General features: G+C 39.4%; 1 protein-coding gene across 3 annotated transcripts in view; it reads right to left on the bottom strand.

Annotated features, from left to right (window-relative positions):
* cep112 (centrosomal protein 112) overlaps positions 1-18713 on the bottom strand; it is a 182547-nt gene that overhangs the window by 88693 nt on the left and 75141 nt on the right. For 2 of the 3 annotated variants that reach the window (XM_038307796.1, XM_038307797.1), the window contains 3 exons: positions 17665-17772; positions 8976-9158; positions 2296-2526 (listed from right to left, as the gene is read on the bottom strand). In XM_038307796.1, the coding sequence (XP_038163724.1) occupies positions 2296-2526; positions 8976-9158; positions 17665-17772 (522 nt within the window). Of the gene's footprint in view, positions 1-1425; positions 1930-2295; positions 2527-8975; positions 9159-17664; positions 17773-18713 lie in introns of those variants that run through there. The other variant, XM_038307798.1, reaches the window with a different exon arrangement.

The following is an 18713-nucleotide window of genomic DNA, read 5'->3' as shown; positions in this document are numbered from 1 at the left end:
AATATTGCCTCTAAGCTTATATATTTTCCCAAAGAATATCCTATCTCTTCAGCCTTTTGTAAATCACCCAAAACATAAAAATGCTGGTACTTCAATGTGTGTTTTAATCATTATAAGGGATATGAAAAAAGAAAACAGCTGGGGATCTGATGGCTTTACAGGTCTATCCAGTTGTTGGGCGACTACAGATAAGCTGAGTGGGGACGCCTGGTCAAGGCTAGACTGTCCATATTGACCTATAACTTAAATAATTCCTTTTCAAGGCTGCAGAGGGGTTTACACTACATTTAGCCATTTACACACTAATAGTAACTATAGTAACTAATAGTCATAGCTGCCCTGGGGCGCAGGGCAAGAAGCAAGGCTGCCGTACCATCAGGCCCCGTGACCCCCATCAGCAGGGAATGCAGGTGAAATGGAGTTGGGATTCAAACCTGCAAACCTTCATCTGCAGGATGAACTTCTACATCCTACACCACTATAGTGCCAAATTCAAATTTGACCATTACCAACCTATGTGTTTTTTGCAGTCCTTAAATGACCAGATCCATGTTGCAAGAGGCTGGCCAACACACTTGAATTGCCAGAGGAAAATCAGACATCAAATAGATATTCTATTTAAATATTTTACTAGTGCTAATGAAGGCAGCCAGTCCCTGTGGTGCAAACCACCGCCTTGACTGCATAGGTAAGGAATGTTAGGTTAAACTGCACTCTGTCAGTACAGGCCCAAGGCTCAGGGTGTTGTGTGGTGGTGCAGAAGGTGTAGCACAGCAGGTTCAGATGGGCTTTCTGTCGCCACACCTTCAGCTGTAGAATGAGCTCATCTCATGCACTGGAAAAATGATCTATAAATAGGTAAAATTTTCTTAGATTAAGTGTATTTACCATTAATTTCAGTAGGTAAATGAGATAGTTTGCAAATGGAATCAGTATTTTTACTCTTAAAATAAGATAATTAGATAAAATGCACTTGAAATAAGATAAGGCAATTGTGTTTTCTTATTTTAAGTGGAAATAATCTTGGTCCATTTGCAAAAAGTGTCTTTTACCTCCTCAATCCAAGATCAAATACACTTATTTTAAGAAAAAATTACTTATTTCGATTTCTTTCCAGTGTGGCTTCATCCTGACTGATTGTTCAGAATTGATCCAAACACATAGAGGGGCCATGTTCACACCCTGCTTATGTTGACTTAACTGCTGTGCCAAACTTTCTCTCTTGTTTAAAAAAAGAGTAAACAACAACATTACTAGTACCACAAGTTAATAGACTTATGTCACTTGAAAGAAAAGTAAAATCTTAAAGCCAGACCCAAACCTCACTGTCCTACCTGATATTACGGCCAGATGTTAAGGCCAGGGTTGGGAATAAAATCTATACACTAAGAAAAGGTGCATCTAAAAGTTGCAAAAAAAGAAGCGCTGCAGGACTGGATTCAGCTCACCCTGATTAAAACTGTTCCAGAGTAGCTCCAGTTGTATATTCAAAGCCGTCATCCTGCGGTATGGTGAACCTTTCAGTAAAAGGTTTCTTTTTGCCCTTGCTTCAAATGGTCACTGCTAACAGCTGATGTATTTTAATTCCTGACATATTTCAGAGTAGCAGGCCGCTACACTGAAATACCTTCTATACATTCATTTATCATGAGTGTATGCGCTCTTTGACTGGCATCTGGGCTCCCTACCTGAGGTTCTGCTCAGCGCTTTTCATGCCATGGAAAGCATTTTTAAACCCATTTACCTCCTCATTTGCACATATATGTAAAACGTGGACTATGCACCCTCTAGACTCTCATCAAGTCTGACTGACCCCTAGTTTTAACAGGTAGATGAACACATGCACCTCTACTGTAACAGCAGACAGAGAGCAACCTGTGAAGGAAGGGTTGGAGTGTCGAGGTTGGGAAGGATTCCCAAACTGCTGGTCTGTCGAGATAAAATGCATCCTGCAGCTGAATCAGAGCAACATGACACCGGGTCACCCCGATAGTCTGCATATTAAAGGGAGATATTTGAATTCCTATCTGAATATAAGCAAGTTTTAAATACTGTAAACATGAACGGTTTGTTTATACTGTGACTGGAAACTGACTACACTGCTTAGTTTGTCAAGAAAAAGAGAATGTGATAAACCACCTATCATTTCCCTCCAGCTTCGTTAGTTTTACCACCTTGTGTTTTGGACATCTAATAAATAAAATATACTGATCACATTATTTTGGTTTGTTTTTATGCAGAGACTATAGAGGATTTCAATGTTTTTTTTCCCTTACTCTCAGCTCCTTTATTTACCTTCTTCAGAGTGGCATCCATCTCCTGCTGGTGGCTCCTCTTCAGGTCTTTGGCAATCCGCTCCATGTCGGAGCGCAGCTGCTGCATCGATGCCTCCTTATTGAGGGCTGCTGTCTGCCTCTCCTCCTCCTGAAGTAACGCCATCTCTGCCAGCTTTTGCTTGTGCAGGGCGTGGACCTTCTGGAGCTCCTCATGTAAACTGGATACCTGGGACTCCAAATCAGAAATTGTCTGCAGGATAACAGAAAAAAAGCCTTAGTCCAAAGATAGTCTTTCTGAACATTCTGATAATTATTGCTTTAAAAGAAACAGTAGAGTTTGAGGAAAGAGGTGGGCTGATGAAGAGGGGATAATGAGATATGGTGTGGATTAACTCTATTTCTGCTACTCTCTAACCTCTGTATGGAAGTGGGTGGTGGCCTTTGAACCAACTCCTTTAAAATCTCTCAGCTTTGACTTTTCTCAGAACACATTTAATAACCTTATCAGTGAGAGTTCAAATAACAGATCAGAAATGGTATCCAGTAGAAACGAGTCGTCCCTAAAATCTATGAAAATAAACCAGTCTGACAAAACTAGAACTCTGGAGTTAACATAATGAATTAGAAGAAAGACAAATTAAATAAAAGTCATAAAAAAGGGATGATTGAGACAGTTTTTAAAGAAAAAAACTGGATTTTCTGAAGCTTTTAAACATCAAAAGAGAAAATATTAGTTCTTTTTAGAAGCATGAACTCTTATCATTGAGCTAAATAAGATGCCCTCAGACACTCAAAAGTAATTAGACTGAATAAACATGAACACCTCCAGCTTCTAGGAAGACTCTACCAACTAGAAGCATAACTATGATGTTAAAGTGTTGCCAGGTCTAGGATGAAGAGCATTGTTTCACCCTATCACACCTGTATTGCACCGACTCCCTACTTATTGCACATCCTCATTACTGTCCTTTGTGTTGCTTTGGTGAGCAGCATGTGTTCTGCCTCCTGCTTGGTCCCCAGCCCCCCGAAAGGCGCAAGCGTCCCCGGACAACACTGCGTTAAGGCCATCAGACAGCCAATGTCTGAAGTGCTTTTGTTTAGGGGGCACTAAGGAGAAGCAAAAGGGACTTGAAAGGAGTGTTACAAAAACTAGCAGAAGCTGTGGCTACCAGTTACCCTCACTGTCTGCGCTGGTTCACAAGACACATCTCCTCGTGCACACAGGCGTGTGTACAAAGACGCAATATCTAGTTGTCTCACACACTCAGAATAACAAGCAGCACATTCAAAGAAAACAAACAAAAAATCATGTCCCCTAAATTCTGTCTGATCTTTTCCAATTTTCTCGCCTCTGCTTTTGCAATCAGGGGCAAGAGGCAATACGATGAGAACCCTGGAGACTTTTTAATACGTAATTCTCAGTTTGACTAAAGCTGATTTTGTTTTATTTTTTATACAAAGTATTTTAATAATTAGGTGCAGGATTTTCCAGAGCAGCAACTCCTACAATCACACAAAAACACATGAGAAACATGTGAAAACATCACAGGAAGATCCTTGGAAACTATTTACATTCCATGATGCTACAGCTACACACTTTAAGGTGTTTTATGTAGATGTGAGGTTATAAACCAGCTCAAAAGTCTGCATTGTAGGGCAAAAAAAGAGTACAATATATCTGTAAAGTATAGTTATTGTTCTTTATTCAGCTCCTAATTAGATGATCCACCACAGATAGTCCTTCTGTCCACTGATCTCCATGTGTTTAACACTCCTCACAAAGGAGTGGAGGTTAATTTCAATCCATCATTATCAGGCCCTTGAATCTTATCAGGAGGGGATCAGGGTGTGAAAACCATAAGAACTGCTAATGCAACATAGGACTAAATAAAAAGCTGAAACGATAAAGAGCAGCTTTGCTTACGTTTGGACAGAGTGCAGGATCAACACAGAGCTCAGCACGGTCTCACATAGGTGAATGCTCCGTGAGCCTTGTCCCTTTGCTTTCAAATCCTCAGCTGCATGTTTTTAAAAGTGCCCAATACTTATGATCTCTGCAGATAAAGTTGTGTGATGTGAACAAATACAAACTATGATCTGTGGAAGTAATATATAGTAATATCCTTTGCTGCAATTTTTTGTCTTAATCGGCTTTGCACACTGATAAACTTTGAGAAATTGTTGCTAAATCTTTGTAAAATAGCTGAGGATCAGTCCGATTGGATGAAGCAGGTCTTTAAAAGTTACGCTACACATTTTCACTTTCAAATTAGCACCTAGACTTTGACTAGGCCATATAGAAACGCTTCGATCTAAAACATTCCTTAGTTTTAGGATGTTCTGCTGGAAAAGAAACCTCTCCCTCTAACTGCTGTTTTAATAGGATTTTATTTTATTTTACTAAATCATCCAATCAACTGATGCTGGCGATTTAACTGCGCTATCTAACATGATTTAAATACTGAAGCTGGATCTTTGCTGAGAATAAATCACCCTGTAGTTATTAATGAGTTCTAAAGGCCAAAACTGTTATTTGGTTCTGAGGGTAAGGAGGAGTAAACAGAAGTACAGGCCACATTTTTCAGATTTCACTTCTAAAGAAACTTGTGACCATCATAAAATCTTTTGCAACATCTGAATCCTGCTTCCTGTTTGTGTTCTTTATGAACGTATTGCTGGTGATTCTGTCACATAACATCATTTTCTCATCATGTTTGAAACTAAATAACAGTCTGCGGTTATCAGACACAGCTGAGCATGGCAGCGAGTTACTCACTTCTGTCAGTCGGTTAAAATATGTATCTGGCTGACATCTTGGGTGTGATGTATGCACATAAAAAATGACTTGATGGTTTATAAGGAAGCATGTTGTAACACATCAGAGAGCATCAGAGCTCACTGATGACTTCAGCTGTGATCAGAACCGGGCCCATGGGGGTGGGGTGAACTCTTTTAAAGAGAGAGTTTGATAAGTAGCACAGACAGGATTCCAACATTGGGTAAGCAAACTGAAAACGCCGAACGCAAGAAGCTCAAGGAGACCGGGGAACTTTTAATATGCCATGCAGTCAGAACATTACGGACCTTCGGCGAATGTTGGATATTAGTTTGTAACAGAATATTAGCAAGTAACAAAACATTTTTATGCAAGAATGATGGCACATCAGAGCCCATCTCAGTCTAGGCTGTCCTTTTTATCTCTGCTTTGACACAGTCTGTCATCATCCTTTTCATCTGATGCGGTTTAATCGTGTCTCCGGATTGAAAACCTCTGAAACCAAAAAAAGAAAAAAAGAAAAAGAAGAGCAACAACAAAAACAAAAAATATTCAATTTAGTTCACCACAACCGAGGCAAAAGACCTAAAAAAATACACTTTTTTCACTGCTGTTAAAATGCAGATGGTGTATACAGTCCGTTAGGAGAGAAATAATGACCTGTTAGATGAGCTTGAGGAGGAACAGGTGGGAAATATGAATGAGGTGCTTTAGATCAGATAAACAAACACAGTTTCTGCAAGTTTAAGTCAGATGTATTTAAAATATAAAACTTTCTACGGCCATTAGTTTGTAAACGAATAATGATTTCTGCAGTGCACTATATAACACTATGAAGTAGATATACGGAGAGGAAAAAAGTGCTGAAGAACACTTTGTTTTGTCCAAATAGTGTGAGTTATGGTCAAGCTTTCATCCTATTTTGCAGCTACAATTATATCAACCATATGCCATCAGATGCAGAAAGCAGCTTAATTACATCTGATGACACATATCGCTTTACAATTTTTATAATTGCACCAGTTTTTCATAAAAAACTTTAAAAGTTTTTATTTATTATTGATAACATGAGTGGCTCACTTTAGAAACTTTTTTTTTTAACATTTTATTTTCTATTTCAATAAAGGATTTTCATGAAAACTCTGCTTATTGATCAGCGTGTGCAGATATAACGGACTTCCACCAGAGGGCAGACAGGACGGGAGCCGATGAGCACGCTTAGGGGGAAGCTGTCGATTGTCTTGTATTAAAAAATGATCAATTTGGCAACTTATAGCGATGACTATAAACTTGCCTCGTTTTAGAAGATGTTCAGTACTGACTTAGCTTTTGGCGAATACCTTCAAAATTACGTTTAGGTTTTTAATCGCTAAACACACTTTGAAAGGTCTCAGGACTAAATGACAACCGGACGACGGGGGAGAGTGAAAGCTGCAGATGAACAGCAAATTCCAAAAATAGAAAGAAAAAACAGTAAACAGAGCAAGTAAATTAAGAAACTACAAACTAAGAATAGTACTGATTACATATGCTTTAGAATTAGAAATCTCTGAAACCGCATTACGACGACCCAACTAATAAACACACTGATATTTGGAATGATAACTACAAATCTATTAGAAATAATGTTTAACTTTTTACTTCTTAATATTTAGAAGTTAGTCTGGTTATTGTATAAAATGAATAAATTATCTCCTGGAATGTTACAAAAACAGAAATGAAACAGAGACAGATGCTTTTTCATTTTCAAATTTTACATTTCAAATTGAAGTTTGGTATGTATTTGCTGGGGTACATTTTGAAAAATAAATCTCAAATGTCTTTTTCTTTTTCATTTTAATTAAGTAAAAGGATGAGCAGTGTTGAAGAAGAAAATGAAAATAGGATGATTGATTACTAATTTCATTTATGAGTCAATCAATGCAGCCACATTCTTAAAATGAAAAAGCATTTCTGAAAATGCTTTTTCATTTTAAATATGGTAACGATTTGCTTCCATAGTGGAGGGCATTGATTAGCTAATAGAAACACATAGAGCTGTCTGCGGGCAGCCACACATTTCATCACTATACACAAATGACCAAAATCTCTCTTTCGCATCTGATAAAAGCTTTCATAGAGCCACTACACAAATCCTAAGTGATGCAGAATTGTGGGATGAAGTTGTGTTACTCTTTAACTTATCCAGCTCTCCTGTAAATCTGCTGCTTTGACAGATCTGCTTAAACACGAGTCAGTAACGCTGTTTATTAGTTTCACCCCAGAACAAGGGGATGAGCAGGTATTACTCATCCTGGGGAAAGAGCCACTGGAGCTGGCTGTACTCTTTCACTGGTAGCTCTGGACCTCTTAGGGATGAGGACAAGCAGGATCTATCTGAACAGTTTATGTGCCTGGGCTCTCAGGGGCTGGAAAAGGCACTTCATGCAAACTTTATAGTTAGAAGGGACTTCAGTCAACCTGCAGTTATCAGTGACTGAGAACTTGTCACTGTGTTTTCCTTCTTTTCATGGCCTGAAATGACATTTGGAAGCCCTGACAATAAGAAGGTGTCAGATCGCTTAGGCTAACAGCGGGATCTGAGAATACGGAATGAGGACAGCGGGAAGTTTGTTTTCAATCCAGAACCCCCCTCCCAGATGCCGGGGATTCGTCAAACCGTATGTCACTTTGACACGAGCGACTCGGCGGCATCTCCAGATATCACACCCTCACAAATGGATCCTACATTTACATGTTGGAAAAAACAAAACTCCCCCTGAATATCAGGTCAAAAATCCCTAACATATGACAGGAACAAAATGGTTTTAAAGACATTTAGGAAAATTTATAGAAATACATGACTTTGATGCTTCTGGAGGGCTTTTAGCTGTGAATGCTGCTAAACCTGCCTAGGTTTTGGAATAAGTTGTAGTAAAATAGAACATTTAAACAATGGCAAAATATTTTACAACTTAATGGTTTATTTTTTTTAAACAAAAAGTAATGTTAAGTTGAAAAAATAAAGAAAATAGAAAAGAAAAATATTTTTTTTTTTTTGTAAAAAAAAAAAAAAATGGTTTGAGTAACTCATTTAGAGCTTTTTCTCCAAAATAAACCAAAAATGTTACACCTAGTATGTACTTTCCCAAGTATTCCTCTCCAGCCAAGGTCCAATAAATAAACATTTTGCATGCTGACAAATTTTATTTCTCCACGAAGCCTGACAAGCCAAACACAATCCCAGTTGGGGGCTGGTTTATCAAATAGCTTCCCACAGAGCACCAATCTAACACCCGGGCTGGAGAGCGCCCAAGACCCCGCGGAGGGGTTTAGGCTGAAGACCTGCTGTTTTTGGGTAAATCTGAACAAAATAGCAGCCCCCCCTCAATGTCTGACACATCCATTGATTCAGATCTAGAATCCATACAGTCATTGTGAATGAAAATGCTGTAATAACAGTATGAAAATGCGCTTTCTGGAAGGAGAAGGCTACCCGCGGGGAGAGGACAAAGCCCCGTGAAGGAACAACAGTTCGCCTGGGGTTTGGGAAGCTTCCTAGGGCGTCTAAAAGTGTGGATTTAAAAATCAAAACAAAATATAGCATGGAATTAGACACAACAGACAACATCACCATTTCACATCCAGAAATTTGCTTTGGTATTTAATAAAGCAAAACTAATCTCAAAAAGTTAGATTTATTGTAAGTACTTTAGTTTAGTTAAGTTTGTGTTTGATTTTCTATGTAAACATCCTTTTCTTAAATAATTGGCATTCAGAAAGTCAGACATGTCTCCCTTCAAGTTTAAAAGTGTACCAACCTGCTGTGCTTTAGAAACCCCAGGACAACGTCAATGGGCTAAATACGAAATGGTTATCCGCGGGAGAGCGACGGGTCAGTGTGTGTCTGCGCCTGTGAAGGTGGATCTGTCGAGACCCCCTACCTGGGCATCGCGCTTCCTCCACTCCTCAGCGTGTTGCTGGTGTTGTTGCAGGGTGGCCCTGGCCTGCCTCTCCAGGCTGCCCGCCTCCCGCTGGTGCTCCTGGACCAGGTTCTCCTTTTCCGCGCTGTGCTGCTGCTGTAGCCGCATCCTCTCCTGCTCGTGCTGCACGCGCTGCTCAGCCATCTGATTGGACAAGCCGACAAAAAGAGACTTCATCAGCCAACACACACGCTCAGAACCCTGTCGTCATGACAACCCGTCCATCTACACTTTCATCCTTTTCCTTCTTGGTTCCGTTTCCTTCCACCACTTTCATCCAACCAGATCGCTGTACTAATTAGGCATGATTAGCGAGGGTGTGGAGAAAAAAAGCAGAAACTTTTCTGCATCCTCACATCATTAGACGTGGAGACATAATGTGACGAGTTAACGTCTATCCTGCTCCCTCAAACCCTCAAGGCTCCCACTACTAATTGCACGGACTGGCCGTTAATGTCCAAGTGTCTCGCTTCAGACCGGTCTCTCTCGTCCCATTCTGAGATCGGCATATGAATGAGCCGTATATTCCTGGGATGGAAAAAAGCTGGTAGGGGTTAGCCATCTGGCTGCAGTAACCACCCCATGCTATGCGCTTGACAGCATGTGAAAATCGGCTTAGGGGAAGAATATGATTCTTATAATCCGAAAAAGTAAGAAAGTTGGAGGGCAAGAGGCTTAACAATTCCTGGGAATACTTGGAAGATAATATCTAAGTGGCGATTGGTAGATATTTAAGGTTTGTGCTCCTAAAGTGAGATGTCCCCTGTTGAGGGGCGAATGTTATAAATGGAAAGTTTGGTTTTAACAAACATACTGAAGACTTGATTTACAAAATATCCTCAAACCAAAATAGAAAAGAAATCCCTTCTAGCGGTAAAACAAAACCCATCTACTTTTTTACGGTTTTATCATCCCGTCAGCTTAGCAAGTCTGTTTTTCTAGCTGAGCTGTAAGAGGAATCACCTGCTGGGATGTGAGGCTGGCCGGTGAAGCTCCCAAGCCTTTCCCAGACTCTGTTCTGTTCCCACTCCCCTGCGGTGGAGTGGGGGACAAGAGACCCCCACACATCTCACCACTCAAACCCAGCCTGAGTCCTGAAAGGACAGAAGGGGCCCAGGGCCCATTTGCCTCCCTGCTTTGAAGCTAATCCTCACCCATTGTGCATGACGGCACCCTACCTGGCCATCCAGAGGAGCGTAGATGGACAACCTCTGTGCCCGATGCCTGCTCTGTCCATGGCATTGGCTGTGAACACTCAGCTGTTCAGAGTGGTTCATGAATGAGGAAACACCAACAAGAAGCTGTACGTCAACCTCAGAATGTAGGGAAGGTCTTAAAGACATTCATTTTGGCATCCAAAGATTAGGTCTATGGATTTTGATATACATGAAATTGGTTAATTGAACTGAAATATGATCCCAAACACACCACTGCAATACTACAACCCAATGAAAGAGAGGAGATCAATAAGGACAAAGGAAAGGAATGAAACTGGGACAAGAAATGAAATAATGGCAGATAAAAGGGAGGTAGAAAACAAAGAAAGGGATCGAAAAAGGATGCAGGGACAGAACAAAGGAACACGTCAGGAAGTTATGAACAATGGAAGAACAGGGAGTAATGGAAAAGAAAGAGAGAGAGGGAATAAAGGGGGGCTGTGGAGGTACAAGGATGGAGGAAAGAAAGGGGAAACACAAATGCTCAACATTTAGACAATGCAATAGAGAATAAAGCTGAACATGAAAATATACTTCCATTGTTAGACAAACATGCAAATTAGTGAAATCACATTCCCAACTTTGTCTGACAGCATAATGACTCTGCCATGATGAGCTAATATTTGCCAAACACCCAGAGACAAAGATAGAAAAGGTTTTTCCAACAGCGTGGCTCAGGCAGATCGCTACTTCATTTTGTCTTTTAAAACATAATCATGTTTAATAATGGTTAATATCAAAGTTAAAATATAGAGATCATCCTCCATGCTGCTACTAGAAATACTGATACGGGGGGAAACCCAACAGCTAATACGTCAAGCGGCTTCTCACTAAAAACACTCAGCAGCTGCAAATGCAGACAGAGCATAGTGCCCCAGAAGAGTCATTAGATTTAAGCAAGTTACACCCGATGGGCTGATAAGGTAAACAAAGCAGGATGCATCTCACTAGAGATTAATGGAGGACAACATGGCCCAGCAAAGTGTGCTGAGAGACATTATGAATGAGACTGGGCAGTGAGGTAAAAGGGAATATTTGCTCTGAAGAGGAAGAACAACATCCCGCGAAAAGAAAGAATGGCTTCAGGTGTGAAAAAGATGAACATCTCCTCTCCAGGGTTTGATAAACAGAGTGTGGATAAAAGGATACTAACGCTTTCAACTCTGTAAACTGGATTTCTTTATCATTTAAAGCTCTAGTATGACGGCTGAAGGGTAAAGCTGTGGAGCGTTTCCTCTCAGTATTTAAGCTCCTGTCTCCAAACCAGCTATAAGACCTCTCTGATCCAGAAACCAGGCCCAAGATCATGGAGGGTCAGCTGGCCAACAACTCCCCTCTGATCTATTTCACCCACTTAAAGCCGCCTTAGAGGGAATTTCCTTTTTTGACCGATGACATTACCGTGACCTCTTCAGTCTTGTGACACTGATCTCTCTGGAGCGGGAAACAACACAGACATGCAGGCCTGAGACACACACAGATAAAGAGCTAAAAAGCTTCAGTGAAAAAGCAACCAAGATGAAATAGCTTTTATAAATAATAAAACATCTTCCTTTCTATTTAAATACGCATTACGAAAAACTGCTGTCAGAATATCACATCAGCCAGACAGATCAATCGTCTCTGTTATCTCAAAGACAAATGCCTTCCTCATTAGTGTGTGGTCTCCCTCATCCGCCATTTAACAGCTAAAAAAACGTTATTTTGCTAAACTGCTTTTTTTATATGCACAAGAAGAAAAAAAAACGCTGTAGAAAAAACAATCCATTTTAGTTTGCTGTAAAAACCCATTTAATGGGTTATAAAAACAAGCTAAAATGTCTTTTTGATGACTTAACCTGTATTGTTTGATTATATTAACAATGTGTTTTTCTATCAGTCTTTAGCAATGAAACATTCCTTTTCTTGAGAAATGGTTATTGCATTTCAAAACAACAGTTCAGCCATGTGCAAAAATAAGTGACTGCTTTCCTCTCTACTTGGAAATAACACTGGCCTCATATCCTTTCATTCACATCAATCTACCGCAAATTACACGCAGCCTAAACTCCATCTGGCCAGAAAATGAGTTACTATGCTTGTTAAGGCACAGGTTTGGTGCTGGTTTAGTACTTGGGGAGCAATCAAGCTGTGGAAACATAAGGGAAAATAGAGATTTTACAGTAGTTAGTACTTATGGTGTGTCACATGGTCACACTACTAGATGTTAGCATGCAGTGGCAAACTTTTTTATAACTGTCTCTTTAAAATGTCTTTGATAAATAATTTGACAATAATTGTGTTACCAGAACTGGCATATGTAGAACCCTTAAGAATTCTTGCACTGTTGTTTACAATTGTTTAATCTTACATCTAAAAATCAAACCTTTATTTCAGCCTTTTATTTTAACGCTACAAATGTATTTAGTATGCGAAAAAGAAAACGTCAAATTTAATAGTCCAAGTGAGGACCCATCATCAGTGTTCTAGCAGATCTAGCATCACAGATAACCATACTTTTAGTTCTTTGTTTTACACCAAATCAACTACATATATTTGCTTTAAAAAAAGCTCAGTCTTAGTCTGCTGAGGAAAGACAAATGTTAGATGTTACAGGACATGCTAACTGCTTTAAGTAGGGCAAGAAGTTGATATTTTACGAATATTGAGAAGAAAGGAAATAATGAAACTTCTTTATATCAGGATGTCTATTTAAAAATTCTTATTTTTTGTGCAAATTAGTAAGCTAGTTTTCAGATATTTCTTGTGGTTATTTACAGTTGTTTGGTAAAAACTGTGGGTGCTGTGTGACATTTGGGACAAAGTGTCATGGTTTTGGTTCTGTTGTGCTTTCCTTTGCTCCATGTTTCCTAGTTTCCTAGTTTTATTGGTTTAATTCCTGTTTTATTGTAGTTTCTAGATTTATGTTAGTTCTAAGGTTTTTCTGTTGTCCTTTGTTGCCCTCTTGTGTGTGTGTGTGTTCCTTTCCCCTTGGCTTCCTCGTTGTCTCCACTCACACCTGCTTCTTATCTGCTCGTTAGCCCTGCCTTTGTCTCAGTCAGCTATTTATGCTCTCCCTCTGCTGTCACTCCTTGTTGGTTCCTTGTCGTTGCTGGTTTCTCAATGCTGTTTTCTTCCTACCTCGTCTCTCCCTGGCTCCTCGTGATTATTTCCCCCTGATGTCTCCATGGTTCCGGCCTGTGTTACATATTAAGCTGAATTTTGGATTCTTGCCTTTGTTAAACTATTTTCTCTGATTAAATCTACAAGAACTCACCTCTGCCTCTCTGCCTCTGCATTTGGGTCCATAAAGACCAACCAAAAACAAAGCTTTGATTCAGAGGTGCCTTTTTATAATTATTCTAAATGTTGTATTGCTGCTCTCAACTATATTGCTATAGCTTGAAGAAGAATGCAAGCTTGTTGGCTCACTGCAATAAGAGCTTCTAATGAAAGATGTGGCTTTGTCAGCTCTTCATTGGGTCAGCAGCTTTATTGAGGCAAATAGATGTCTAAATGTGTGAATTCAGGACATTTGTTCACTGTTGTGCCTGCTGTTAGCATATCTTAGTGCTAAATGAAAATGAGCTCCTTCTTTGGTTTCCAACTTTGACTTCCGCCCCTGGAGGTTGGGAAGAATCCACAGGAAAGCCAAACTTTTGTACAAGTCCCATTGGAGCATCGGGAAAAAAGTAGCGGTTTATCGTCCAGAAAGTACGGTATTATTTTTGGTCTATAACACCCAGCTCTAGCTTGAAGCAGTTTGATTTAGTAAGCCTCAACACCAGCTGCTTTGGTTATATGACAAGAGTGGCTAAGAGAAACTGGTCTTTTTTTTTTTTTTTTAGGGATGGCACAATCCATTACTGATATGAGCCCAAATGCGACTCTAGGAATGTATCGGTCTACATCTTAAATATCCGATATCAGCAAGTGGATATAAACACTGCGGCTTTATTTTCTTCTGTTAAAATTTTCTGTAACCCATTGATTAACAACACATTGGTCAGTTGTTCTCATAACTTTTGTTGATGACTATTTATTTGTTTATGTAATGTCACACATTCAGCATTTCTAACATCCAAACAATACAAAGAAATAAAAGTACAGATGAACTGTGCTGATATTAATACCAGTATTTTTCAATATTCAAAGTTTTAATATTGATATCGTATCGGAAATAAATAAAAGAAAGTTGTACTGAGTCATCACTACCCTTGTGCACATACACTATATTGCCAAAAGTATTTGCTCACCCATCCAAATTATTGGAATCAGGTGTTCCAATCACTTCCATGGCCACAGGTGTATAAATTCAAGCACCTAGGCATGCAGACTGTTTTTACAAACATTTGTGAAAGAATGGGTCGCTCTCAGGAGCTCAGTGAATTCCAGCGTGGAACTGTGATAGGATGCCACCTGTGCAACAAATCCAGTCGTGAAATTTCCTCGCTCCTAAATATTCCACAGTCAACTGTCAGCTGTATTATAAGAAAATGGAAGTGTTTGGGAACGACAGCAACTCAGCCACGAAGTGGTAGGCCACGTAAACTGACGGAGCGGGGTCAGCGGATGCTGACGCGCATAGTGCGAAGAGGTCGCCAACTTTCTGCAGAGTCAATCACTACAGACCTCCAAACTTCATGTAGCTCAAGAACAGTGCGCAGAGAGCTTCATGGAATGGGTTTCCATGGGCGAGCAGCTGCATCCAAGCCATACATCACCAAGTGCAATGCAAAGCGTCGGATGCGGTGGTGTAAAGCACGCCGCCACTGGACTCTAGAGCAGTGGAGACGCGTTCTCTGGAGTGACGAATCGCGCTTCTCCATCTGGCAATCTGATGGACGGGTCTGGGTTTGGCGGTTGCCAGGAGAACGGTACTTGTCTGACTGCATTGTGCCAAGTGTAAAGTTTGGTGGAGGGGGGATTATGGTGTGGGGTTGTTTTTCAGGAGCTGGGCTTGGCCCCTTAGTTCCAGTGAAAGGAACTCTGAATGCTTCAGCATACCAAGACATTTTGGACAATTCCATGCTCCCAACTTTGTGGGAACAGTTTGGAGCTGGCCCCTTCCTCTTCCAACATGACTGTGCACCAGTGCACAAAGCAAGGTCCATAAAGACATGGATGACAGAGTCTGGTGTGGATGAACTTGACTGGCCTGCACAGAGTCCTGACCTCAACCCGATAGAACACCTTTGGGATGAATTAGAGCGAAGACTGAGAGCCAGGCCTTCTCGTCCAACATCAGTGTGCGACCTCACAAATGCGCTTCTGGAAGAATGGTCAAAAATTCCCATAAACACACTCCTAAACCTTGTGGACAGCCTTCCCAGAAGAGTTGAAGCTGTTCTAGCTGCAAAGGGTGGACCGACGTCATATTGAACCCTATGGATTAGGAACGGGATGTCACTTAAGCTCATATGTGAGTCAAGGCAGGTGAGCAAATACTTTTGGCAATATAGTGTATTTAAGACCTAAGAAGCATGTGATTTCAGACCAACAGTGTTGTTTTATCAACAATGACGAAATGATTCTGTTGATGCTCCTTTCATTCATGACAATAATGAGAACTGATGGGCTAAACATGGATCTTTGTTGACGAAAGCATGACGACTCATGGGTGTGTTTTCGTTGACGGGATGAGACTGGTTGAAAATGTTAGGGGGTGGTCTGTCAGATGTTTAAAATACATAAATTAGCTATAATCTGTTGTGCAGTGGTGCACATTCTGCAAATATTTCATTGCATACCGTTTATTTTTGGATAAAGACCCAGATGAAAAGGTACATAGATCTTTGAATATTTCTCCCTCACAGCTCTTGTTTCTATCTATTTAAATATGATGTAAATGTTTCCTTGTATTGTCATTAAAACATTTTATATGTTTCCTTTGAATATTTCAATATTTTATTTAACATACTCTTGAATTTTAGGTCCGGATTGTCAAGGCATTATAAAGCAATTATGTAGGTGAGGTGTAATTGTTTATATCAGACCCCTATGAATTGTAATCTACCCTGAGCAGCAGTAACCAAGGGGCACATTCTGAGAAATAAAGGCAAACTTGCCAAAATAGAAAGATGTTTTTGTTTTTAGCTTTTTTGGAGTAATGAGGATTTTATTGATCTCTGTGTAAAGCACATTTCATAGTAGATCAGGAAGTATTTGCTTTTGAATGTAAATCTTGTATGTCTAAAACCATTCCTTTATTGTAAATTTTGTCAGCTTGTCTGTCTGCTATTTTAACCAAATGATGTGTTGAACTAGATCTGTTATTTTCATAACTTTTGTGAGACATGTTTTTATAAACTAGGGCATTAATTCATAAAATTTATTTGAATTCTATGAATCAAACCCTAAATATTTCTTAGCACTCTCAAGTAAAATGAGATTTGATTAATACCTATACATATAGTTTTAGGGATTGCTAATAATAATACAAAAAAAGTATAAAACACACATTAACTTTCCTACAGTAAATAACTGCACACATACTATTGGTTCCTTTTTTAAGTGCGTGAAATACTGCTGGGCGATTTTTTCCAAAAAAATAAAAATTGAGATATTTTCTAAACTAAAACTGAGACTATTCTCTGCTGTTATGCTGAGGCCAATGGTTGCTCCAGGCTTCCATTGTTTTTATGGTCTTGATTGCTCCATTGTTGCAGATTTTTCTGTTACATAGAAAAAATGCTTACTTCGAAGTCGCATGCATGGATCTGAGCACTACCTGCAACTCTTTCCTCCCTTCTGCTGCAATCCTACTTTGAGCGCATCAAGACCACCTAAAGGACTGGATGGAGGTTGTGTCTTACTCTTATAAAGAGTAATAAGGCCAAACTACCTCTGCAATTTAGAAAAATAATTTCCCATTTAAATTGAATTGAAAATGCAATTAATTGTCCAGTCCTAGCATAAACCGCAATAAAACGTTATAGATCCTAATCAAGTTTTACAGTAAATTTAGTCAATGCTGTTATGGTCTGTAACTATACAACTCTGCTTAGGCTTGTTATTCAAACATGTATGTGAAGCATGTTAAATTAATCTCAAGTGTTTTTCTTCCCTTACATAATTGAATCCGCTTCCTGAAAAGTATCCAGCCCTGTAGATTAACTTAATCTAGCATCACAACTTCAGCCAGAGTGTTTTCATAATGATTCCTTGTCCCTAAACTGAGAAAGAACCATAAACATATAATGAGAAAGCATGCGTCGCCCATGCTGCCTGCATTAGTGTTCAAAAGGCCAAAGTTAAAATGCCTGCTGAGCAGAAACTGAGTCTTAATGTAAAGTGTTTGACACAAGATAACAAGTAGCACAGATGGGAACGAGGGAAGAGAGTATTTTAAATAGAAGTCAGCTTAGACAGGCAAAACTTTCACTCATAACATAGAGAATGTTACGATGTGGAATAAAAGCAACAGGAACAGTGAGTCCCAGCTTTATACAAACCTGCTGCTCGTATTTCTGTCTCAGTGCATCAAGCTGCTGAGAGAACTCCTTGGCCTGTTTCTCTCTTAGGGTTTTGGAGCGGATCAGGTCCTCTTCTACCTTCTCCATCTGGGGGGAAACAAGATTGCAACAATAAAAGAGAAAAGTCTAAATCTTTTCACAGTAAATCATAAAATTCCATCAAAATTCTAATGTAAATTCTGACATTGTGAATTTACTGCAACTAATAGGAAGCAGATTCATTAAGTTCTCAACTTTATAACTCCCAAAAAATTTAATTTGATGATCCAATTTTTATCATATGCAAAAGAAGCATTTATAAAATCGATTTTTCTCCTGGATTTAAAATTGAATTAATGTTTAATTAAAAAAGCTTTAATTACCAACATGATACAGAATAAAACTTGATTGTTTACTCAACCTAATAAAAGCAGAAGCAGTATGAACACCATATCAATACATTAATAATAAAACAAGATGTAACATGTTATTAGAACATGTTATTAGAACAGTTTTCCCTATTTGCTCCATCAGCCAGTTCATGAGAGACTGATTGTGGCCGAACTCTCTGGGTGCTACGAATCATGCCCTCCTGTTTACCTGCCTACGCTGTTCACTCTCCGCCGCTGAGAACAGGGGCGACGGTTTGTGAATATTGATCACAACAGACCAGCAACAAGTACAACTTCAACCCCATCACAGTCTCCACACAAGAGTAAGAAAATAAAAGCTTTCTAGTTCAACCATAAACACCAAACTGAAATCTGATGAGCAACGAAATAAGACAAGATTAGAGAGGAAGCTTTTAACAAGGAGGGAACTGGAATGAATGATACACAGTTTGCTCTCTTTTTCCTATAAAGGTAAGATCCTCCATTTAAAACAACTTTTATAGTTATACCTTTCTTACTTTTGAAGACTTTAGACTTTCTAAATAAAAAAACCTGTGCAGTCTTTGTGCAATGCAGGTTTTTATTAAAAAAAGAAAACTGAAAATCTAAAAGACTCATATGTAAACAGATCAACAAGGACAGGCCTGTCAGGAGCAT

Source organism: Cyprinodon tularosa, unplaced genomic scaffold (genome assembly GCF_016077235.1).
Source record: "Cyprinodon tularosa strain WSP-4 unplaced genomic scaffold, ASM1607723v1 ctg62, whole genome shotgun sequence".
NCBI lineage: Eukaryota > Metazoa > Chordata > Actinopteri > Cyprinodontiformes > Cyprinodontidae > Cyprinodon > Cyprinodon tularosa.
The sequence above is the reverse complement of the archived record's forward strand: the minus strand, read 5'-3'. Positions and strand labels throughout refer to the sequence as shown.